A 22755-nucleotide genomic window follows, 5' to 3' on the forward strand; every position below is an offset into this window, starting at 1 on the left:
AAGACATGAGCTGTCGTGCTCAGACCCCATCTTCCCCTCGTCCTCAGTGTAGCCCCTGGGCCTTAAATCTGGTCACCGTTCGTGTCCCTCTCACCGCTAACCAAGTCAGAGGCCCAGGGACCAGTCTGTGTAGCGAGAGCAAGGTTCCCTGTGCCCCCAAACAGCGTCTTCTGCGTCTGTCTGTAGATCTCTGTCGGATCCTGAGTCTGGAGGGTGGGTGTCTATGTCCTGGTGTGCACGCAGCAGGTGCGGGCGTGTGGAGGGAAGGTTGCAGTCATGGCAGAGAATATAACGTCAAGCATAGTGGACCGGGAGTCAGGAGGCCTGGGTTTGAGGCCTGGCTTGGCCATTTACCACTTGACCTCGACCAAGTCAAGCCTCTCTGGGTGTCAGTTTTCATGACTGAAGTGAAGGTGGTGATGTGGCAGGAAGGAAAGTGTCCTTCCCCAAATGTCCATGCCCTAATCTCTGCACCCTTGTGACTATGTTACCGTCCTGGCAAAAGTGTGATGAAAATCAGGCATGCCGAACTGGGAGATTACCCCGTAGGCTGAGTGTAGTCACACGGGTCCTTCAGGTGAACAGGCAGAGATGCCCCTGCGGACTCTGCCTGCCCTGGGGCTTTGAAGATGGAGAAGGTGGGCTGTGTTCCAAGGAACACAGTGGCCTCTAGAAGCTGAGAAGAGTTCTCCGTTTACAGCCAGCAGGGACACAGGACCTCAGACCCAAGCTGCAAGGCAGCTAACAGCCTGCGTGAGTGGGAAGCAGACTCTCCCTCAGAACCCCTGGACGGGAGCACAGCCTACAGATAACCTTGATTTCATCTGATGAAACCCATACCAGACCTCTGACCTCTCACACTGCAGAACTAAACATTTGCGTTGTTCTAAACCACTAACTGGTGACTAGTTAACCACAGTAAGGAGCCATGCATCCTTCTGGTCCTGTGTGGCTGGATCCTCTGCAGACTTGAGGTGAATCTCAGTGTGAGACATCTGCAGGAGGCAGGTGTCCGAACAAGCACGGGTGGTGAGTCAGATGGGTGGTGCAAGTCAGAGGGTGGGGGCTTCTCTCTACACAGCCTCTGCCTCTGCTCACTTTCTGCCTTAGGTGGTGTGAACCCTGCAGACAAGTAACTTCCCCGGCAGCTCCCGCTCAGCCTCATCAGCCTGGCTGCACCGTCAAAGCCTCGCTAGACCATAACTTTGGAGCCGGCTGCCTGTGGACGGTTGTACATCCCTGCAGTGGCATCTCCAGAGGTCCATTTCTGGGCTGGGCATGCCACTACTCTTCCCACCCGGGCAGCTGCCTGACCCCTAAGCCTGTCTTGGAAAAGATCGCCGGGGCCTCATCTTCCGCCCACCTTGAGGCTTTCTCCCACCCACGATCCCTCTGAGGATTTCGGCTTTCCCACGGCCTGTGCCATGGCCTCTTGCCTGGCCCCCTTCCCTGAGAAGCTGGGCGGGCCTGGAAGCCCCGTGGCTCTCTAGGGCCTCTGTACTGTCCTAAAACTCTTCGTCTGTGGCTGAGGTCACAGAGTCCTGGGTTCCGCATGGGGTCTCTTCTCCCTCCAGCGGAGAGAATGCTATGGTCATGGATGCCTTGTCTGGACGCATCCCGAGCCTGTGAAGAGGCATCTATGCCCAGTCGGGTCTATGGAACATAAAGTCCTAGGCTGCTGCCCTTCACCTTTGTGACCTCCCAGCAGCAGCCTGAACCCGAGCAGCAGTGCTGCCTGGGTTCCATGATAGGCCTCCGCAGGCGGGACCAGCAGTGTGCGACCATTCATTTCTGGGTTTGTAAATTAGAAGGCAAAGGTGAATGTCTGGAGCTGGTGATTCCTGGCAAATATGCTATTGGGTTTTAGATGCTTCAGGATAGAGAAAACCCAAAAATGGTAAAAAGTAGCAGGAGAGATGGAATGAGGGTAAGAGAATAGTTCTCACCAAATTGACATGGAAAAGAGCAGGGCAAAAGTTGACCATCCTGGGACTGGATTAAGAGCCAAAGCTCCCCGCTGCCTGACAAGAGGGGGAGGGTGGGCAGCAGGCAGGAGAGCCCCTCAACTCCACACCCTGCATACACTGAGGGTGCAGATCCGTTCTCTGAGCCCCAGACCCTTGTGTTGAGGGAGACATTTACTTGGCGTTGGCAGCATGGCCGCAGTCCAGCACTGGACGGCAAACGGGATTCCTTCTCACCCTCCAGAGCAACTGTATTCTCTGTCCCCACATGAATCCCAATCCAGCTCCGCTTTGTATGCTCCCCACCCCCCTGACTCCCTAGTCAAAGTAAGGAGTGGGGGTAAAGGTGGAGTTGTCTTACAGCTATTTTCAAGATTTTGTAAAGCCAAAATAAAAATGCTTTTGTCATCAACTGCTCCTCATTTGGTAATACCAGTGCTGAGGGCTTCCCAGGTTGCTCAGCAGCAAAGAATTCACCTGCCAGTGGAGAAGACGCAGGAGACCCGTGCTTGATCCCTGAGTCAGAAAGATCCCCTGGAGGAGAAAATGGCAACCCTCTCCGGTATCCTAGTCTTTAGAATCTCATGGACAGAGGAGCCTGGCGGGATGCAGTCCACAGGGTCGCAGAGTCGGGCACATCTGAACATGGCATGCACAAGCTACTGACTGAAGGGCTAACTGGCAGCTCCAGATCACATTGGCAAAATTGGGGAAAGGAATGAACATTTGGTGCACTGGGTGTGTGTGTGCTAAGTGGCTTTAGTCACGCCTGACTGTGACTCTATGGGCGATAGATAGCCTGCCAGGCTCCTCTGTCCATGGGATTCTCCAGGCAAGGATACTGGAGTGGGTTGCTATTTCCTCCTCCAGAGGATCTTCCCGACCCAGGGATCGACCTGCACCTCCTGCATCTCCTGCATTTCAGGCGGGTTCTTTCCCTCTAGTGTCACCTGAGAAGCCCAGTTTGGTAGGAATGGGATCCAAATGGGTAGCCCCTTTGCTTCCTTGAATCTGGAAGCAAACACAAGGATTGGTGACCTAGGAAATAGTAATTTGCAATGTTGCTGGGGCACAGACTTGGCATGTGTAGCGTTGCTGTGAGAGCGCCACTGTGGGCAGTGTGGTGAGCCCAGGCACCAACTGTCCCTGCCCCAGGACTGGATGTAGCTCATGAATATATTCATCCTATTCTGCACCTGTATTATCATGAACGGAGGGATCTGACTGGGGCTCAGACACGGCCTCCTCAAGTGCTAAGAGACCACTGTCATATCACGGAAAAGGCCCTCCATAGTGAAAGGCAAAAAACAAGTACCCCTGAAGGTGACTTCTCTAAATAACTGCATCTTCAGCATCCAAGGCCTTGACACTTTTTAAGTTTTTAGATAATTCACAGGTGATTTTAACAGATTACACAAAAAGATCCTGTGTATCCTTTACCCACTTCCCCCCACTGGTAACATCTTGCGTTTGAAGCTACAGTACAGCATATTCCAGGATCTCCATATATATTCAAGATAAAGAACACTTCTATCTCCACAAGGATGCTCCTGTTTCATTTTTATAACCACATCCACTTCCCTCCTGCCCCCTACTCAACCCTTGGGAACCACTAATCTGGTTTTCATTGGTTTAACTTTTATCTTAAAAAATCCTGATTTTCTCATAACCACAAGGGCAGGGAGTCCAAAGTTAGGTCGACCCTAAGGAACATGGTCTCTAGGTCAGAAGCAGGACACCAGAGTCCGCTCGGAACCGAGGCTCGGTGGAGGGGGGCGGTGAATTCCCAGAGCTCGGATATTAGCAGAATTCCCGGTCTCCTCGGCTAGGTGACCCTCATTGCATTGACCTGTCTTGAATTCTGGAGCCCGCAGCGGGAATTGTCTTCCGTGATTTGAATTTCATTTTCCTGCTTATCTCAATAATACAATCCGCGTTTCAAACTCTAATGAAAAGAAAACTCAAGTGGCCCCAGGAAGCTCTTATCACCAACCGGCACATTGGGAGCCTGGGAAGATGGAGCCGAGCAAGTGTGCGGGAGGAGGGCGGACGGGGACCGCCTTCACTTGCCCCGGCTTCGGCCGCTGCCGAACGCGACTGCGAGCCCCTCGGGTGACTACGCCCGAGGGGATCCCGTTGCTAGGGGCGTTACCAAGGAGGGGCCTCGAGGAGGCGCTGTCTTCCGGGGGGAGGCCAACTAGTAACCCGGAAGCGGTCGGCAGTGCGGCGCTGTTTAAAGATGGCGGCGGAGGAACCTCAGCAGCAGAAGCAGGAGCCGCTTGGCAGCGACTCCGAAGGTACCGACCAGGGGAGAGCCGCCCGGCCTGGGCTAGCGGGGGCGATGCCGGATGGCCGGTTCCCGAGAAAACCAGGGCTGGGGCGGCTGACGGCGAAGTGAGCGGAGGGCCCCTTCCCCCGCCTCCGCCGCCTCCCCTCCCCCTCACAATGGAAGGAGCCGCCGCCGCGACCCCTGGCCGGGCGGGCGGCGGGAGAGAAAGCGGGGCGGGCTCCAGCCCGCGACTCTTCCCTGTCGCGCGCTCCTGGGGCGTGGCCTAGGCCGCTCCGCCCCTCGACCCCCCGGCTCAGCCCCCTCCCCGCCAGGCGTCCGGCTCCCGGGTCCCCGGCTCTCCCGCCCCGGACCTGGCACTCAGGCCCGGGCCTAGTTCGGCCCCGTCTAGTCCGCCTCCTCCAGAGCGGCCCGAGCCCGGGAGGGCGTCGAATTACGCCGGGCTGCGGAACACAAAGGACTGGGCGGGCCGCTGGGGATGCTGCGGGCGGCCCGAGGTTGTGAGCGGCCGCAGGTGTGTGCCCCTGAGGGCAGCGCCCTTCGTTTCCGGTAGAGCCCCCTCTCCTAGCCTCGCAGCCCCTTGCTTCCTGTCTCGGCATAGTTTCCTTAGACCCCTGAAGAGTTGGACCTCTCAAAACTACCCACCCTCTTTTCACCCCTGAGTTAGAAACTGGGGACTGAGGAGGTCACTAGGGTTGGGAGGGATGGCCCAGTTGCAGTGTAGTGTAGGGGGTGGGTGGAGGCCCAGCTGAGGCCCTGGGCTGCTCAAGATCAAAAGGATTGGCCTTAAAAGTCATTCAGCACACAGCTCCCCTTCTAAAAAACTGAGCTTTGGGGGACCTAGACCCGCCCCCCGCCCCCCAAGGGACTTGTTTAGGATCATGTAAGTTAAGAAAGAACCAGAGCCAGGATTCAGGTCTCCTGGCTCCTCACCAGTGGCTGCTTGGCATGGGGCCCACAGGGTGGACCCGCCCAACTCAGTGATGTGTATTGAACTACACCTCTTAAGATACCACCTCCTCACAGCATCACAGTGAAGGGGGGAAGGTGGTGGTATCTGTCTCTGTTCACAGCTGACCATGAGCCTGTGCAGTAAGGTGCCAGAGGAGTTATTGTGGCGAAGAGCCCAGGCTTTGCAATTTAGACAAACCTGGGTTTGACCACAGGTCTCCCTCTTCGTGACTTGGGGCAGATGATTTCACCTGTCTGCATTTTTCTTCTTTGTAAAATGGGCACCATTAAGAATACCCAGGATGGCAGGCGGAGGAATGGTGTGATTGAGTAAAGTAAAGCTCTCATCTAGCCGAAGATACTCTGCTTCCTCATCTGTCTTTCCTCAAGAGACCTGGCTCAGGGGCCTTCCGGGCTGCTGGGAAGTGATGTTACAGAGCAGGGGGAGAGGGCTTGTTCAAGCTGGAAGAGTGTACCCTGGGGGGCGGTCACCTTGGCCTGCTTACTTTATTTTTCACCATTTATTTATACTTACTTGGCTGTGCCGGGTCTCAGATATGGCATGTGGGATCTAGTTCCCAGACCAGGGATTAAACCCAGGCCCCTTGGATTGGGAGCTCGGAGCCTTAGCCACTGGACCTCCAGGGAAGTCCCTGGCCTCCTCCCTTTAAAGATGAGAAAACTCGTGCCCGGGAAGTGGAAGGACTTTGCCAAGATCCCACAGTTGGGGTGGAGCAGGGCATGACGCATGCTTCCAGATTGCATGTCTGCTCTCCTGGCCCGTTCTTGTCCTCGGCCCGGCTTCCTGGAGTGCGGAGAGCCAGGGCCCACTTGTACTCCTTGGCTTTCCTTCTTCCAGGTGTTAACTGTCTTGCTTATGATGAAGCCATCATGGCTCAGCAGGACCGAATTCAGCAAGAGGTGAGTGGCTGTGGCCAGTGGCCTTTGGGGATACATTGGTTGGACTGAGGCCTACCGTTTGTCTCTCCTCCAGAAGCTCCCCCTCCCCAGGCTGAGCTGGTACTAGATGCCTTTATGGGGGGATGTGTGGCCCCTGTGCCCGGCAACTCTCAGCTAGATGTTCGGGCTGACAGGTGTGGGTCACTCCATTCGCCTGTCAGAATGTGATGGCTTCCCCACCCCGCAGATTGCTGTGCAGAACCCACTGGTCTCGGAGCGGCTGGAGCTCTCTGTCCTATACAAAGAGTATGCTGAGGACGACAACATCTATCAACAGAAGATCAAGGTGGGAGCCTGGCCGAGGGCTCAGGAGCCTGGCCGCTTTAGACCTGAGCTTGGCTGGGCCTGGCCTCAGAGGGTCGGATGGTGGGAAGCCCTCTGGTCACTGGTTCACAGGTTGGCAGAGTCTGGAACCAAAAAGACCTTGATTCAGATCCTGATGCTGCCACATGGCAGCTGTATCCTCAGCAGCTCCTTCGATGTCTCAGAGCTGTGGAGACCTCAGCTGTGAAATCAGGGTGATGAAAGCAAGGGTGCTTGTGAGGTTGCTGGAGATGATGCCTGGGGGGCCTGGTGCCGGCTGTGGGGAGCCTGTGGTCTCAGTGTTCACGGGGGGTGGGGGGGTGCTGGCGGGCGGAGGCTGGCCAGTGGGGGAGGGTGCCGGCGGAGACACAGTCTTGCCCCCTGCTTCCGTGGAGAGGCAGGCAGCACTGGGGAGAGGGGCCCCTGGATCTTCGTGTAAGGCCCTGGTGCCTCCCTTAGAAACTGAGGTAAGTCCCTTAACCACTCACTTCCTTCTCTGTGAGCTGGGGGTCTGAAATGTGACAGTGAGTGTGTATATACAGTGTCTCCTGGGCATAGCCTGCTGCTGCTGCTGCTAAGTCGCTTCAGTCGTGTCCGACTCTGTGCGACCCCATAGACAGCAGCCCACCAGGCTCCGCTGTCCCTGGGATTCTCCAGGCAGGAACACTGGAGTGGGTTGCCATTTCCTTCTCCAGTGCATGAAAGTGAAAGTGAAGTGGCTCAGTGGTGCTCGACTCTTAGTGACCCCATGGACTGCAGCCTACCAGGCTCCTCCGCCCATGGGATTTTCCAGGCAAGAGTACTGGAGTGGGGTGCCAGTGCCTTCTCCGGGGCACAGCCTGAGGGTTTAGTAAATGCTACTCCTCCCCCCTCTCCCCCAAAGATCAGAGCTGCTTAGACTCTTCCACCTGCAAGGTTGGCCTTTGGGGTTAGCCATTTGAGGGGCCAGGCAGGTAACCCAGGTGACTGGAGGTGGCTAGGTCAGGCGGTGAACAGTGGTACCGCAGCCCGGCTCTCCAGTAGCAGGTGGTGGAGCCTCATGGGGTGAATGGGAGCATCCGTGCCTGTCACTCCATTAGTGCTTCCGAGACCAGCCAGAAATGATTTTGTTGTAAAATCTCCAGACTCCTGACAGTTGCCAGCTGATTGACATTTAAAGTGGGCCAGACAGCACATGTGCAGGCCAGAGCCCGCTGCGTGTGGCCTGTGGGCACCTCTGCCCCTGCTCAGGGTGCTCACGGTTTACCCTGGAGGCCTCTGGAGAGAAGAAGGCCCGGGCTCTGGGGCCCGACAGACCTGATGTGAAGTCCTGGCTTCCTCCTCCTGTGTGACCTTGGGCAGCAACACTGGCCTTCTTGGGGCCTCTGTTGATCTGCCAGCTCTGCGTGGAGAGGCCTGTCTTGTGGGGTGGGCGTGAGGCTTGCAGGAGAGGACGGTGGTCAGGTGTGGAGCCCAGTGCCTGGGAGGCGGTGAGTCCCTCCTCTTCTCCGTGTGGTGGGCTGGCGGGGCACAAGGCCTGCCTGTCCCACGGGGCCACCCCAGTAAAGTGGACAGGCCACGCCTCTCAGGTTCTTCCCCTGAGTCAGTCGGCAGATGTTCAAGCGTCAGCTCCTAGGAGGAGCCCAAGCGCAGACAGCAGGGCCCGGGCTCCTGTGCCGTGGCTCCTCTGTGAAGTGGGCCCCGGGGGTGCGCGTGGAAGGACAGTGGGCCTGGCACGGGGTAAGTGCTCAGAACAGTTCTGGTCGCAGCAGGGATTTGGGCTCTTTGTATGCATTTTGTCCCACTTTGACACTTAGGAGCACACCCTGGGGGCCAGGCAGTTTTAGGCTCTAGAGATAGTGATGACTACAGCTGCCAAGTTACCATGGCGGTTCAGAGTGGAAAGACAGCCGTTAAGGCAACTCACGTGTGTGGCAGAGGTGGTGAGTGCTGTGGACAAAAGTCAAAGAGTGAAGCTGCCCGAGGAGATGGGGGTGGGGATTTGCAGGTTTACCTAGGGTGGTGTCTGATGAACTGAAAGAGGCCAGCGAGCAAGGCGGGGTGGCCATCCGGGCGGAGCAGGAGGCGGCCAGCGTGGTGGGAGCAGAGTGGATGGGAGACAGGGCTTGGAGCCGAGAAGGGATTCGGAGGGAGCTGCGTGTTTACTGGGTGTCTGTGGTCACTGGTGCCGCGGTGGGGAGAGACTGAGCAGTGAGTGAGGTGCAGGCAGGGAGACCGTGTGGAAGCTTTTGCGATGAAACCGGCCCTAGATGGAGTTGGACGGGGCAGCGGCGCAGCCCGCCTGAGGAGAGACTGACGCGGGCAGAGTGGCAGGGTCTGCCCTGGGTGGCGGGGGAAGTGATGGCGGAGTCTGCTTGGCTGGGAGGGTTTGACTCCGCGGCGAAAAGGTGGGGAGCTGAGGCAAGGCAGGGAAGGCCCTGAGGTCAGAAGCCGCCTGTTGGCTGGGCGGTTCAGAGGCTGTGCAGCCCAGGCAGTTGAGTGGAGCGGGGAGAAGTGGGCAGATGAAGAATTACGTTTAAATCCCAGGAGGTCAGGAGACAGCCAGCGCTAGGGCTGCCCCAGGCCTGAACAGGTTGTGCTCACGCAGCAGGGGCTGTGGGTGGTCACTGGCGTGACTATCTTCTGGCAAGTGACACACGGGTCTTGAGGAAGGGTGTGTGGTTGGGTGGCGGCCATGACCTCCATGGGTAAGTGAGGAGGGGCAGCGTTGAGGTTGGAGGGCATGGAGAGGGTAGGGGAGGAGTGAAGAAGGGGGTTCGAGGCACCACACCTGTGGGTGCAGGGGGATGCTGCTCAGCAACGGTCTAGGGGGAGTGGGTTTGACCTTCGGACTTAGGAGGGCATCTGTGACCTTCGCTAGAGTAGAAGCCGGCTGGGCTTGCGTACCCAGCAGAAAAGAAACGGAGACAGTGGCACAGGCAGCTTCAGGAGCAGTGCTGCCCTGTGGGAGAGCAGAGAGGTGGGGAGGTGGCTGCAAGGGAATTCGTGGGGAGCAGAGCATTTGTTTATAGGCAGTGGGGCCAGTTGGTCGGGAAAGAGGAGCTGATGATGGCGGGGGAGGGCAGACTTCAGGAACCGTGTCCTGAGTCCAAGGGAACGTGGCTCTGGGAGCAGCCTCGGACTTTGCAGGGATGGAGAGCAAGGCCCTGGGAAGCAGGGGACAGGGTGCCATGGGGATGACGGCTTCTTAGTGGAAGTCCTCAGGGAGCAGTCATCGGGAGGATGACTGGCTGGGGGCTTAAGATATGGGGAAAAGGCATGAAATAGGCGTCAGGAAGAAGGAGAGGGTGCTCAGGCCTGGGGAGTGAGGCCTGGTTGCCGGACAGTGCCAAGGGCCAGACCCCCGACTCCTGAGGAGAGATTGAACAGACAGGAGGAACTCCATTGAGCTGGGGAGGAAACTGGGAAAGAGTGAACCAGTACCTGGGAGCAGGCAGAGCAGGGATTAGATGGAGGTGAGGGGGCTGCTTCCCGCCCCAGGCCTGTGCAGTGGGGGCCCCCAGCGCGGCACTGCATCAGGGATTAGATAGAGGTGAGGGGGCTGCTTCCCGCCCCAGGCCTGTGCAACGGGGGCCCCCAGCACGGCACTGTGCCGTGTACACTAACTTGTTTGCCCTGGAGCTCTCAGGGTTTGAAAGGCTATACACTGGAAAAGCTGCATCTGTCAAGGACCCATTCACTTGCCTGGTTTTATGAAACAGTAGACCTTTAGGCCCAGCAGCATGGCACGCCTAGCGGCTGTTGACCACTTTGGTGACTGATGTAACCAATGTGTCTATAATTCATGTTCCTGAGGCTCGGGGGCTCCCGGCAGCGGCTTGCTAAGTGACCCCCATTATCGGAGTCAGCAGCCAAGGACGGCAGGAGGCTGTTGTGGTGTGACCTCTGTTGGGGGTATTTCCTGGGCCTGCCCTCTTTCCACCAGATGTTGATGAGCACGGGGTGGGGTGGGGGCTGCCTCTCCGCAGGACCTCCACAAAAAGTACTCATACATCCGCAAGACCAGGCCTGATGGAAACTGTTTCTATCGCGCTTTCGGATTCTCCCACTTGGAGGCGTTGCTGGACGACAGCAAGGAATTGCAGCGGTGAGGAGGCGTGGCGGGGAGGTTCCGTTGGTGGCTGGGGGGTGCGGTTCCCCCTGAGGCCCAGTGATGGCCTGGGCCCTGCCGGGCCTGGTCTGCCGGCCTAGGAGCCTGGGGCGCCCTGTCTCCCGCCTGTCCACAGGTTCAAGGCTGTGTCTGCCAAGAGCAAAGAGGACCTGGTGTCCCAGGGCTTCACTGAGTTCACAATTGAGGATTTCCACAACACGGTGAGGCCAGCTGCCCCACGCGGGGTCGGCCAGGGTGGCGGTTGGTAGCCTGGCGGTGACAGGGGTGACCCGTCTCCCCCCTTGTCTCGCCCTCTGTCCCCCTCGGGCGCAGTTCATGGACCTGATCGAGCAGGTGGAGAAGCGGACCCCCGTGGCTGACCTGCTGGCCTCCTTTAACGACCAGAGCACCTCGGACTACCTGGTGGTCTACCTGCGGCTGCTCACCTCAGGCTATCTGCAGCGCGAGAGCAAGTTCTTTGAGCACTTCATCGAGGGCGGGCGCACCGTCAAGGAGTTCTGCCAGCAGGTGCTGCCCCTCCCTGCCCCTCGGCTGTGGGCCCCTTTTCCCCTGAGCGCCCCCTGAGCCGCCCTGTGCCACAGGAGGTGGAGCCTTCCCTGGGGGGGGCCCGGGTGGCGGGGGGGCGCTGAGCGCCCCCTGAGCCTCCCTGTGCCGCAGGAGGTGGAGCCCATGTGCAAGGAGAGCGACCACATCCACATCATCGCGCTGGCCCAGGCGCTCAGCGTCTCCATCCAGGTGGAGTACATGGACCGCGGCGAGGGCGGCACCACCAACCCCCACGTCTTCCCCGAGGGCTCCGAGCCCAAGGTCTACCTGCTCTACCGGCCCGGACACTACGACATCCTCTACAAGTAGGGCCGCCTGGCCTGCCACGCTGCCCGCCCGCCCCTCTGCCAGGCGCTAGACATGGACAGAGGTTTTCTTGTGGTTGTAAATGGTCATACTTCACTCCCCCAACCCCTTCCCTGTCACACGACCTCCCGTGTTTTATTAAAGGGGACGCTGGTGGTGAGCCGCGTGTGTGCGTGTCCCTGCTCGGCTGCTGCCCACCTGGCTGCTCTGTGTCTGGCTGCCCCCTTCCCCTCAGGTGGGTTTCTCTCAGCCTTTCACCTGTCCACCCCCAAACCTCCCCGCCAGGAGCAGTTTTGAGGGGTCTGGGCCTCTCGGGGACCCTTCCTGGTTATTGGGGTTCTGCTTCCTTCCCTTCAGGCCACCATGCCTTCCCTGTTTAGCTGGCCAGGGCTTTCCCTGGGGACCCAGGAGCACCGAAGCTTCTAGCTGCTCCCTCCTGGGCCCTGCCCCCACCCTGCTGTCCTGGCCGGAGCCCCAGCCACCTGCCCTCTATCAGGGCTCTGCGTGGTGGAGTCCTGGGTGGAGAGGGACCGCATGATGCTGCATCCTGGCTCAGGGCAGAGGGAGGCGTGGGGGTGCCCCAGGGCACCCCAGCTGGTGCCAGCCAGGCGGGGGAGGGGCAGTCCCCCAGCCTGTGCGTGGTCCCCTGTCCCCAGGTCTAGCCTCAGGTCGAGTGGGGCTCTCCAGGCCGCCGTTCTCCCCGCTCTGCTCCCCTCGGCCCCCTGCTCATGCCTGCTTTGCACCCCCACTGCTTGGGCCACGGTGTCTGCACTGCCTTCCTTTCTGCCTTCACCTCGTCTCTCACCCCTGCCCCCTCCCCGGCACCTGTGGGGTCTCAGCCCCCAGGCTGTGAGCTTCTTGGGGGCAGGCCCTCAATAAATGTGACGTGCTGCTGCCCACCTCTGCTGTCAACCTCGTGCCTCCCCTTGCCTGGCTCACCGAGAGCTCTTGCCCTCCCCTTGATGCCAAAGCAGCTGTCCACACCTGGGCTCCCTCCCTCACCAGCAGAGCTGGGACAGTCGGAGCTGCAGCAGTAGTGGTCTTTATTAGGCTCCTGACGGGGCGGAGGGTGTAGGGGAAGGATAGGGTGGCCCCGCCAGGCCCCACTGCAGGCTTCGGAGACTTAGAGCTGGGAGCGTGGTCCGGCAGGCCCAGGGGAGTCTGCAGGCAAAGACGAGAGGTCAGAGCAGTGGCCCGTGGACTGCCCCGGCCTCCCAGGCTGCCTCCCTGGCTTCCTTCCCTGCGTGGGGGTGAGCAGGTGTTAGTGGGCATGAGGTTAGTGGGCAGCCACACAAAGGGCCAGGCCCTGCTTACCAGTCCTGGTCAGGGTGGGCAGCATCACGCTGGAAGGCAGAGGACAGTGAGAGCCTGTCCTGGGTGGACGGAGCGGGACAGGGGCTGGCGGGGGTGCGGTGGGGGCAGGAGGCACCTACCGACCGGGAAGTAGTGGGGGAGGCGTTCTCGGTAGATGTTCTCGTCCTTCTCCAGGAACACGCAGATGATCAGCCGGTCCACCTGCATCAGGGCCTGTTGAGCCTGGGCGGAAGCGGCCGGCTCCCCGGCTCCTGGGCCTTAACCACCACCCTCGCTGCTGTGGGGTTTCCCCTGCCCTGTCCTTGGGGCACTCTTCAACCTGGGTTTAGAGCTCGGGCTACAGAAGGGGCTCGTGGCGTGGTGTGCGCCCCGCTATCCCTTTCTCGAAGTGCCCTGTGCCCTGGCCGCAGGGGAGGAAAACGCCCTGAGTAAAAGAGGACGCAGAGAGCAAGCGCGAGCCCAGGGCCCCGAGCGGGCACTCTGCACACTCCTTGGCGATGACGGGTGGGGCTGGTCACATGCGCCCCGCCGCCCACCTCCGTCCCCTCCCTTCGGCTGGACCCAGGCCTCACCTTGTCTTTGTGCTGCTCTAGCCACTCGCGCAAAGCGGTCAGCACTACCTCGGCCGCCGCCTCATTGGGGTACCCTGAGGACGGGACCGTGGGCCCCAGTGAGTCTCGAGCTCCGCCCCTCGCCGCTCCGCCCTGCCCCGCCCACTCCCGGCCCCTCCTGGCGTCCCGGCCCGCGCACCGCCCATCTGCGCCCTTCCTCTTATAGACCCCACTCACCGAACACTCCAGTGGATATGCAGGGGAACGCCTAGGGATGAGGGGTAGTGAGAAGGGGCTGGGGACAGCGTCACTCTTCGCTCCGCCTCCCGCTAGGCCGCCCCCCGCCCCGCCCCCTCCCGCCTCCCCGCCCCTCACCGCCGAGCGGAGCCGGTGCTCCAGCAGCAGGTCGAGGCTGCTCAGGTAGCAGCTGCGGAGCTCGGCAGCCTGGCTGGCACTCGGCTCTCCGTGGGCGATGGGTCCCACCGTGTGGATGACATCTGTGGGAGGGGGTGAGGTCAGACCGGTCAGAGCTCCTGGCGGTCTTTGGCTTTCCCTCCTGCCGGCCTGGGCCCCGGTGGTGGTTTAGTCGCCAAGTCGTGTCCGACTCTGTGACCCCATGGACTGTAGCCCGCCAGGCTCCTCTGTGCATGGGATTCTCCCGGCAAGAAGACTGGGGTGGGTTGCCATTTCCTTCTCCAGGGGATCTTCCCAACCCAGGGATCGAACCCAGATCTCCCTCATTGCCGGCGCATTTTTTACCAACTGAGCCACCAGGGAAGCCCCTGGGCCCTGGAAGGGACAGGAAACAAGCACCCTCCTCCCCAAATTCTGATCTTCCCCGGGTAGGGACCCCACCCATAATTCACACCTGTACAGATAGGCCAGCCTACGCAGGCCCCCCACCCCACATCTGTCTGGACCCGGCTGAAAGAATTGGAGGTTGTTGCCTCCTTAGCTATTCCCCTCACTTAGTCCTTGCCGCTCCCAGCCTCTGCGCATGCCCTCCACACACCTGCTTCCTGGGATCTGCGAGGAGGGGCCAGGTCCTGGCACTTAAGTGCCCCCGGAGGAGGCCTCCAGCAATTCTGTCGGGGGTACACCCCTAATCCCGAGTTACACTAATTACGCAAGGCGTCCTGTCTGCGCCCCACGGGCTGGGGGTGTCGGGGACTCACACTTGGCCGGCAGCCGATAGCCACAGGTGATCTTGGCCTTGCCAGTCTCGCAGTTCTGCAGGGTCCGGCACTCGTCGGTGAGCAGCGGTCCGGCGGCCCGGTGGATGCAGCCGTCCACTGCAGGGAACCGGGCAGTGAGTGGCGGAGCTCCCAGCTACGCGCTGAGTCCGTTTTACAGAGAAGGCCGAAGCCCACGGAAAGAAGACTCCAATCCCTGGGCTGTGCCGGGACTCACCCGGCCCCGAGGCCCTGGGCTCACTCTCCCGCGGCCTCCAGACGCTCCCTCACCCCTCCACCCTCTTCCCGCACCCCCCGGTCCCACACTTGTTTCACAGCTGGGAAAACTGAGGCGTAGACGGCGGCCAGAGCGGACCGCGGCGGGAGCCGGCGCAGACCTGCCGGCAGGGGGCGCGACCCGTCCGCCCTGCTCTTTCCTGGGCGCGCGGCAGGGGCGCAGGCGGGGCCGGGGTCTCCCCGGTCAGAGGCGGCGCCGGGACTCGGGAGGCGGGTCCGAGCGACAGGATCCGCAGCCAGAGCCAGACAAGGGGGAAAATCCGCCCTCCCGGCCGCGGGGCCCGCTGCCAGTCGCCACCTTCGCGGGAGGAGCCTGGGATCCGAACGCCGACCTCCGAAGGCGGGGCCCTCTCGGACCCGCTTTACATGTCTGACTCTTGTGACCCCATGGACTGTAGCCCGCCAGGCTCCTCTGTCCATGGGATTCTCCAGGCAAGAAGACTGGAAAGTGAAAGTCGCTCAGTCGTGTCTGACTCTTTGCGACCCCATGGACTATGCAGTCCAGGCCAGAACACTGGGATGGGTAGCCTTTCCCTTCTCCAGGGCATCTTCCCGACCCAGGGATCGAACCCAGGTCTCCCTCATTGCGGGCGATTCTTCACCAGCTGAGCCACAAGGGAAGTCCAAGAATACCGGGGTGGGTAGCCTATCCCTTCTCCAGGGCATCTTCCCGACCCAGGAATCCAACCGGGGTCTCCTGCATTGCAGGTGGATTCTTTACCAGCTGAGCTATCAGGGAAGACTGCTGGAGTGGGTTGCCATTTACAAATTCTTAAGACGGTGGCTCAGAGGGTAAAGCATCTGCCTGCGAATGCGGGAGACCTGGGTTCGATCCCTAGGTTGGGAAGATGCCCTGGAGAAGGTAATGGCAACCCACTCTGTTACTCTTGCCTGGAAAATCCTATGGACGGAGAAGCCTGGTAGCCACCGTCCATAGGGTCGCAGAGTCGGACACGACTGAGCGACTTCACTCATTCACTCACTCAAGACACATTACAGACGCGGACACTGAGGCCACCTAGATACAAGAGGCCGATCCGACGGGGGCCTTGAGCTAGGTCTTCCAGCTCCTTCCTGCGCCACGCGGGAGGGTGGTCTGCGCCGCGCAGGTGTCTCTGGGCGCGCACCCAAGCTCATTAACGAGTCGCCTCGTTAGTGCATCCGGCTTAATTGGGGCCGGGCCTGGGCTTGTTTATCCGAGGGCGGCTCTAGGGCCTCACCAGCGACCCTGGGGACCCGGACCCAGATAAACAAGTCGTCGTGGGCGCGGCAGGAGGCGTGGAAGAGACGCTTCTTCTCCCTGACCTCTCCAGGCTGCTGAGGCTCCGAGGGAGAGGCGGGGTCAGCCTCGCGAAGAGTCAAATTCAGACTCGCCCCTCATTGGCTGCGGCACCTTGGCAAGCCCTTTCCCCTTTCCCAGAGCTTCCTCTGCCTCATCAGAAAGATTGGGGCAGTGACCACTTCCCCCACCACGCCCCTCACCCCCACCCCGGGCCCCCTCCCCGCCCCCATTCCCCGGGAGAATATCACCCTCCTCTGGCAGGTCCCCAGCTCCAACTGCTCCGAGGCCTGTGCCAGGGGCTTCTTGGACACTGAGCTCAGTGCTCTGCAGCAGGAAATACTACCGTTTCCCCATTTCACAGACCGCAAACTGAAGGCCTAGTTGCTTCATTACAGCCCCACCCTCAATCTGCGCTCAAGACCAGGGCCGCAGCTGGCCCAGGCCCTTGGCTTCTGTTTTCTTTGGTGCCTGTGAGCCCAATTAAGCCTAATTCTGAGACTTCACCCGGAGATGGTACCAGGTGATTTCCCGAGCATCCTAGGAGTGGGGGCCGGGGTGATGGATAGAGGAACTGGGGAATCCCCGGGAGGGAATCTGGGACTGGGTCCCCTGCCACCCCCTCTGATGTGCAGGGCTGAGGGCAGCTGCAGCCAATGGGAGGGGCGGAGAGTGGGCGGTGTGGCACAGTGGGTGTACGTCCTCTATTTGCGGTGTGTCTGTTCTGGGTGCGGGGGGTACCACGGAGCCACCCAGCGCCATGTGCAACAGCGGGGGCTGTGGAGCTGGGCAACCTGGGTTCAAATACCAGCTCTGCCAGTCACGGATGTGTGATCCAGGGCACTTAACCTCCCTGGACCTCAACTGCCCCATCTGTAAAATGGGATAATATGACTACCCACTTCATAGGAATATTGACAGGATTAAATTAATTCCTGTAATGTGCTTAAGCCAGTGCCTGGCAACTCAAGTATTGGCTATTACTGAGACTGTGTGGGCCTGTGCCCGACCCGTGTGCCCCGGGAGTGTGGTGGGAGGCGGCGTCCAGGGCATGGGGTGAGCGCAGGGACCTCCTGGCCCTGCCCCAGTGGTCTCATCCACTTGGCAGCAGCTTGCCTGCCATCTCCCAGTGCTGTCCACCCTGCTGGCGACCTTGGCCCGCAGTGGGGGGCCGTGCGGAAGTGGAGCTCAGTGAGATCTGTTTCAGGGACTTAATGTTTCCTGCAGAAGTGGACAGGCCTGCAGCCAGGCCTTTAGGGCTGACCTGGGGGCATGAGGTGGGAGGAGGCGGGAGGAACTGGCGCCGGCAGAGCCCTTGGACTGGAGTCCCCCCACCCCCTGCAGCATCCATAGGGCCGGGGCCATATGACTCCCGTGACAGCGCCCAGCAAGCCATTCACCCAGAGCAGAGATGAGGGTCAGGCTCGAGGTTCCCCCCTTGCCCACCGTCCCCCCAAACCAGAGCCAGCCTGGCCCCCTCCTGTCCCCCTTCCCCAACCACACGGCAGGCCTGTGGCTCTCCCGTCCCTGAGGAGGCCCCCAGCCCCACTGGCCTTAGCTACAGGCCAAAGGACTGCCCCTTCCCACGCTTCCCACCATGACCCGTGCCTCCCCTGGCTCCGACCCCCAGGCCCTGCCCTGCCTCTTAGGTAGGGCTAAGCTGAGCCCTGGAGACCGGAAGCAGGAGGCTCCCGGGGGTCCCATCCCTTCCCCCCCACTCCCCACCTGACTATTGTTGGCTGTCATTAGGACAGTGGGGCAACTGGGCCTCGGGCCTGCCTGGTAGGGTGATGTCCCCAGGTCATACCAACTGACCCTCAGAACCCTTCCTGGCGCCCTCAGCCATATTCCCCCAAACCTCCTACTTGACCCCGCCCCGCTTCAAGACAGCGGAAAACCCGGGGTCTCTGCTGCGGAGCCTGAGCCCACGTGGGCGATAGGGCCTCCCTCGGATGCCTCTCCACCAGCCGGGGCGGAGCCCTTCCCCTGAGAGGAGATGGCCCTGAGGCCTGCACCGCCTCCCTCTGCAGCCTCCTCCTTGCTCCTCCAGTTTAAGCGCCCAGATTTTTATCGCTGTTTTTCTTTAGTCACTAAGTCGTGTCTGACTCTTTCATGACCCCATGGACTATGGCCCACCAGGCTCCTCTGTCCTTGGGAATTTCCAGGCAAGAAGACTGGAGTGGTTACTATCTCCTCCTCCAGGGGATCTTCCCTAACCAGGGATCAGACCCGCATTTCCTGCATTGACAGGCAGACTCTTTACCACGGAGCCACCAGGGAAGCCCCAGCTCCCAGACACGGCTCCTTAATTTCAGCCTCTTAGTGAGCAAGGCGCTGAGCCGTATACATCCACCGTCATATTTGATCCTCGCAGCCTGGCTGTGCTATTGCTTTTCTTGCTTTAGCAAAGAAGACATTGAGGCGCGGAGAGGGTGAGAGACTTGCCCAAGGTCACACAGCTGGTCAGCTCTACCTCCTCAAGAACCATGGCAGGACCTGACCTCAATGTTCCTACCCCGAGCCGCCCTTCCACGCTGGCTGGCTGCTGTGTGCCCTCCTCACTCAAACACTTCAGGAAGGTGTCCTGCCTGCGGCTGCTGTCCCCTCCACCGGCCCCCAGCAGCCTGGCTCCTGGCCCCTCCCCACCTCTGCCCATCCCCCTCCCAACAGAGGGGCTGCTCAGGGGACCTCTGGTTGCTGGGCGGTCTGAGGGCTCTCCCCTTGCAGACCGTTCAGCTGCACCCACAGGCTGACCGCTGGCTGTCTGCATCCAGCCCAGCAGGGCAGCCTTGCAGACCTGCTCTCCTCATCCTCCTGCCTCCCCGATCTCTTCTGCCTCCTTCCCCACCTCCTCAGACGCTGCTGTCCGCGGGCCCCGTCTGTCCCTTTTCTGTTCCAGCCCTGACTCTCCACCCAGGTCCAGGTACGTCCCCCAGAGAAGCCCTGCCCCCCCTGCCTGGAAGCCCACCCCAGCTTCCTGCCATCAGTGCGGCCTCCACAGCCCTGTTCTCAGCCTTCGGGAGCATCAGCTCAGACTCAGCGCCTTCCTAGCAAGGCCGGTGCAGGTAGGGCGTCCAAAGAGAGCAGGGGCTGGAGCCAGGCCACGGAGCCAGCAGCGGCGAAGCAGGCAGGCTCCCATGGGGGCCATTTGCCAAGGCGCTTAGGATATGTTGGCCGCTATTTAGGGTGCTGTAATATTCATGAAGGGAAGATTAGATATTTAAATTTATTCAGCAATAAATGTATCTCAGTGGGGGAGCATTTCTCATTCTAAACAAACAAGCAAGCAGGGGCTAATTAATTATTTACAGGAACACAAGGAGGGCTGTGGCCTGGGGGAGAGGAGGGCAGCTCTGCCCCGACAGAGGGCAGGGGACCCTGGCTAGCCCTGGGCCTGCCCCTCCGTTTCCCCCCTTCTTCTCCACCCCCCTCCACGTTCTGTGGGTCTGGCCCCCTGCTCGCCTCTTTCTGGCATTTCTCTTCCCACAAATCTTGCCCACAAGCTTGCTGGCAGCTTTGGGCCAGTCATTTAACCTCTTCGAGCCTCAGAAAATTTGGGGGGAGGTCTGAGATTTGTGGTGAGGTGGCCAGAGGAGGGGAGACTCAGGGCCAGGATGATTTAGTGATGTGTCTGAGGTCTCAGTTACAGGATAGCAGATGCTCCGAGCGCTGCCCTGGCCCCCACCTCTCCCCAGCAGGGATGAAGGCTCACAGGGGCGGAGCCGCTCCCAGCAGGTGTGGGTGGTGAGGTCCTGTCTGGGCAGCCCTCCGCCCCGCCCTGCCTGCCCGGGGCTCCTGTGGGTCCCAGGTGTCCCCCCAGGTGCCGAGTGTCAGAGCCTCTGAGATGAGCTCACTGGGGCTGTGCGGCTCAGGAGCAGACCTGGCCCCGTGAGACCCAAGGCATCCTCCCCCAGCTCTCCCACCCCTCTGCCGGTCATTTCACCTCTGCCTCAGCTTCACCTGTACAAGGCAACAGCACCTCCCACTGCATTTGGCTTGAGGGTTCAGTGCGAGACGGTACCAAAGTGCCCTGCGTGCTATCACGTGTCGTCCCATTTTACAGAAGGGTAGACCGAGGCACAGCCGCAGACTCCGTAGGCAAAAGATGCCTTTGTCCCAAATGCTCTTGGGGCCCCTTCGCCCAAGGGACAGGATACATTGCCAGTGGAGATGTCACCCAGAAAGCCCTAGCAGGGAGAGGGCTGCGGAGGCAGAGGAGTGAGCTTGAGGCCCGAGGGGCCAGGAGAGGGGTGTACCTCTCAAGCCCCGGAAGGCACCTGGGGGTGGGCCCTCTCCATCACTTCCCATTTAGACGGCTCACCTTGTAGATCCCGCCCACTCTGACCAGGCAGGTGTAGCCCATCCCAGCCCCCTGCACGGACGCCCACCGCCTGGGCTGAAAGGAGCCAGAAGCCTGAGTCTTTGCACCTCCAGGGCCCTGACCTGCAGAGCGCAGGCCCAGCCATAAGGTCTGGCCAAGTGACTCAGCCTGCGGCCCCGGGCCCCCTTCTCTCCAGCCCTCCCTACTCTCTTCCTCTCTGGCCCCCATTTTCCTCATAAGCTGAGACTTGGGAGTCTCGACCTCACGTGATCCCCGTTGCCAAAACTGCCTCGGCTTCTGCCCACATCTTCCCGGTCACTCATTCAGTCAACAGATGCGTCCCAGCCCCGGCTCGGTGCTGGACTTGGGCTCAGCCCACTGTGGGGGGAAGCAGAGCCCACCCTTGCCAGGCCCCACCCTCGAGATGCCAAGGTGGGTGGGTACCCCCGGGAGAAGACGGATGGATGACAGCTCGGCGATGTGATCTGAAATTCATTATGGGGTGAGATCAGCTCCTTAAATGGGGATTTGAAAACATTAGGGCTTCATTATGTACACAACGGCAGCGCCTCATTCATCATGCAAAAATCACTCCCGTTATTAAAAATCCCCGTGGCAGCTGCAGGCAGGGGCTTGGCAGCATCTTGCCCACGGGGCGGGGCACGGGCTCCACCATTCTCTCCGCCCCCCAGGGAGGGTGGGCCGAGGGATGGAGGTGGGGAACGTGGTTCAGCTCAAGGGACTTGGTGCCTCAGTTTTCTCATCTGCAAAATGGAGATGCTAAGGGTGCGCACGTCCCAGGATGCTGTGACGGGTACGCGAGAGCCTGCGTGGAGAGCTCAGCCAGGCCCAGCATCCATGCGGGGAGCGCTGATAGCACCTCAGTCCTGCTTCTCAACTGGGGCCTGTACCTGGGGAGACCGTGTCCCCCTCCTGCTCACAAAAACCTCCCGTGGCTCCCAGGAGTCCATGAAATAAAGTCATCAATGCCGAGCAGGGCTGGGGCTCCCTCCAGCCTCCACCTTAGATGACAGCCGGCCTCTGCATGCTGCACCCCCCACCTCTGGTGTATTGGACAGGGGGAGGTGGGCCCACCATGCCCAGCGCAAAGGAGGCGAAGCTCTCACATCACCATCCCCGGGAAACAGCTAAAGGAAAGACTCCAGAGCGGCAAGGGAGCCGGGTGGGGGTGGCTTTCAGGTTGGTTTCAGGTTGGGAAGGTGCCTCCAAGGAGGTGGCATCTGAGCAGAGCCCTGGGTGATAAGCTTTGGGGGGAAGTCGGGGGAGGAGGGGTCCAGGCAGAGGGCTCAGCAGGGTCACAGGGAGAGAGGTGGGAGGGGTGAGCTGTACCCCCAGGAGCACTGCAGTGGGAAGGTTCCAGCAAGGGAGGGGTGTGGTCGAGATGGCCTCTGCTGTGCCTGCGGCCAGGAATGCCCTTCCCTTCTCCGCCCCTCAGAGCCCCCTGCCCCAGCTGAGTCCACCTGTTGGCCCCAGCCTGGCACAGAGCCATGCTCAAGCGTGGCTGGGACTTGGTGGTGGTCCACTGGCTAAGACTCCCAATGCAGGGGGCCCAGGTTCAATCCCTGGTCAGGGAACTAGATGCCACGTGCTACAACAAAAAACGGAAGATCCCGTGTGCCGCAACTAAGACCCAGTGCAGCTGAGTAAATAAACAATTACAAAAAAAGGAAAGATGGGCTGGTCGGGCCCCACACAGCCTGGCCTGGAGAGGGTCTGCCCGCTGTGCCAGGCCCCAGCCAGTCGGAGCAGAGCAGGGACCAGTCACGGATTAGCAGCTCGGGGTGATGGGAGATAGGGCCAGGCCCGGGGTGTGCGGGATGGCAAGCGAAGCCAGGCAGAAGCCGAGGCCTGAGTCCTGAGAGTCCTCGTTAATCCTCCCGGGCCTGACGGTCCACAGACAAAGGAGGGCGAGCGAGTGAGCAGGCGAGAGCGAGAGATGGCACGTGCCAGGGGAGAGAGATGGAGAGGAAACTAGAGTGAGACGTCAAGAGACAGACCGAGGGGGACTGAGGGGGACTCAGAGACAGGAGGAGGGCAGCGGGTGCCCACGTGGGGAGAGAGGTGGGTTCTGCCTGGGCCATGACAGCTGGGCTGAGGGCACATGTCCCCAGGCATGCCGGTCTACCAGCAGGTCTGCACTGGGCACCTGCTTTTTGCTGGGAGGCAGAGAGACAGACGCTTGTGCTTACCCCTGATTGGGGGTGTGTCCGATGGGGGGTAGTTGATACTTAATCACACAAACACAAGTCTGATTTCCAAGAGGGACAGGGTCTGCCATTTCCCAGTGCTGGCAGGCCCCTTGGTGAATAGAGAAACAGCAGTGAGTGAGTGAGTGAGTGAGAGTGTGTGTGTGTGTGTGTGTGTGTGTGTTG

The 22755-nt window shown here is 60.5% G+C and overlaps 2 protein-coding genes across 2 annotated transcripts in view; one reads left to right on the forward strand and one right to left on the reverse strand.

The window, feature by feature from the left end:
• Positions 1 to 4139: 4139 nt before the first annotated feature.
• On the forward strand, positions 4140 to 11588 carry OTUB1 (OTU deubiquitinase, ubiquitin aldehyde binding 1). Its single transcript, XM_019954712.2, has 7 exons — positions 4140 to 4261; positions 6062 to 6123; positions 6350 to 6448; positions 10434 to 10552; positions 10692 to 10776; positions 10889 to 11083; positions 11234 to 11588. The coding sequence occupies exons 1-7, from the start codon at positions 4204 to 4206 to the stop codon at positions 11429 to 11431; spliced, it is 816 nt and encodes a 271-aa protein (XP_019810271.1). The 5' UTR covers positions 4140 to 4203; the 3' UTR covers positions 11432 to 11588.
• Positions 11589 to 12454: 866 nt separating this feature from the next.
• MACROD1 (mono-ADP ribosylhydrolase 1) overlaps positions 12455 to 22755 on the reverse strand; it is a 155008-nt gene continuing 144707 nt past the window's right edge. Inside the window, exons 5-11 of the mRNA XM_019954711.2 lie at positions 14469 to 14585; positions 13669 to 13790; positions 13531 to 13561; positions 13315 to 13388; positions 12862 to 12943; positions 12743 to 12771; positions 12455 to 12589 (exon numbers count right to left, since the gene is read on the reverse strand). Coding sequence (XP_019810270.2) covers positions 12767 to 12771; positions 12862 to 12943; positions 13315 to 13388; positions 13531 to 13561; positions 13669 to 13790; positions 14469 to 14585 — 431 coding nt within the window. The 3' untranslated portion in view covers positions 12455 to 12589; positions 12743 to 12766. The remainder of the gene's footprint in view (positions 12590 to 12742; positions 12772 to 12861; positions 12944 to 13314; positions 13389 to 13530; positions 13562 to 13668; positions 13791 to 14468; positions 14586 to 22755) is intronic.

This window comes from Bos indicus, chromosome 29 (genome assembly GCF_029378745.1).
Source record: "Bos indicus isolate NIAB-ARS_2022 breed Sahiwal x Tharparkar chromosome 29, NIAB-ARS_B.indTharparkar_mat_pri_1.0, whole genome shotgun sequence".
Classification (NCBI taxonomy): Eukaryota; Metazoa; Chordata; class Mammalia; order Artiodactyla; family Bovidae; genus Bos; species Bos indicus.

What these genes read in the sequence shown, in the direction of transcription:
- OTUB1 (XM_019954712.2), top strand. Translation starts at nt 4,204, where the DNA reads ATGGCGGCGGAGGAACCTCAGCAGCAGAAGCAGGAGCCGCTTGGCAGC. An exon ending in GCTTGGCAGCGACTCCGAAG is followed by an intron (nt 4,262 to 6,061) that starts GTACCGACCAGG and finishes TCCTTCTTCCAG; the next exon opens with GTGTTAACTGTCTTGCTTAT. An exon ending in GACAGCAAGGAATTGCAGCG is followed by an intron (nt 10,553 to 10,691) that starts GTGAGGAGGCGT and finishes GCCTGTCCACAG; the next exon opens with GTTCAAGGCTGTGTCTGCCA.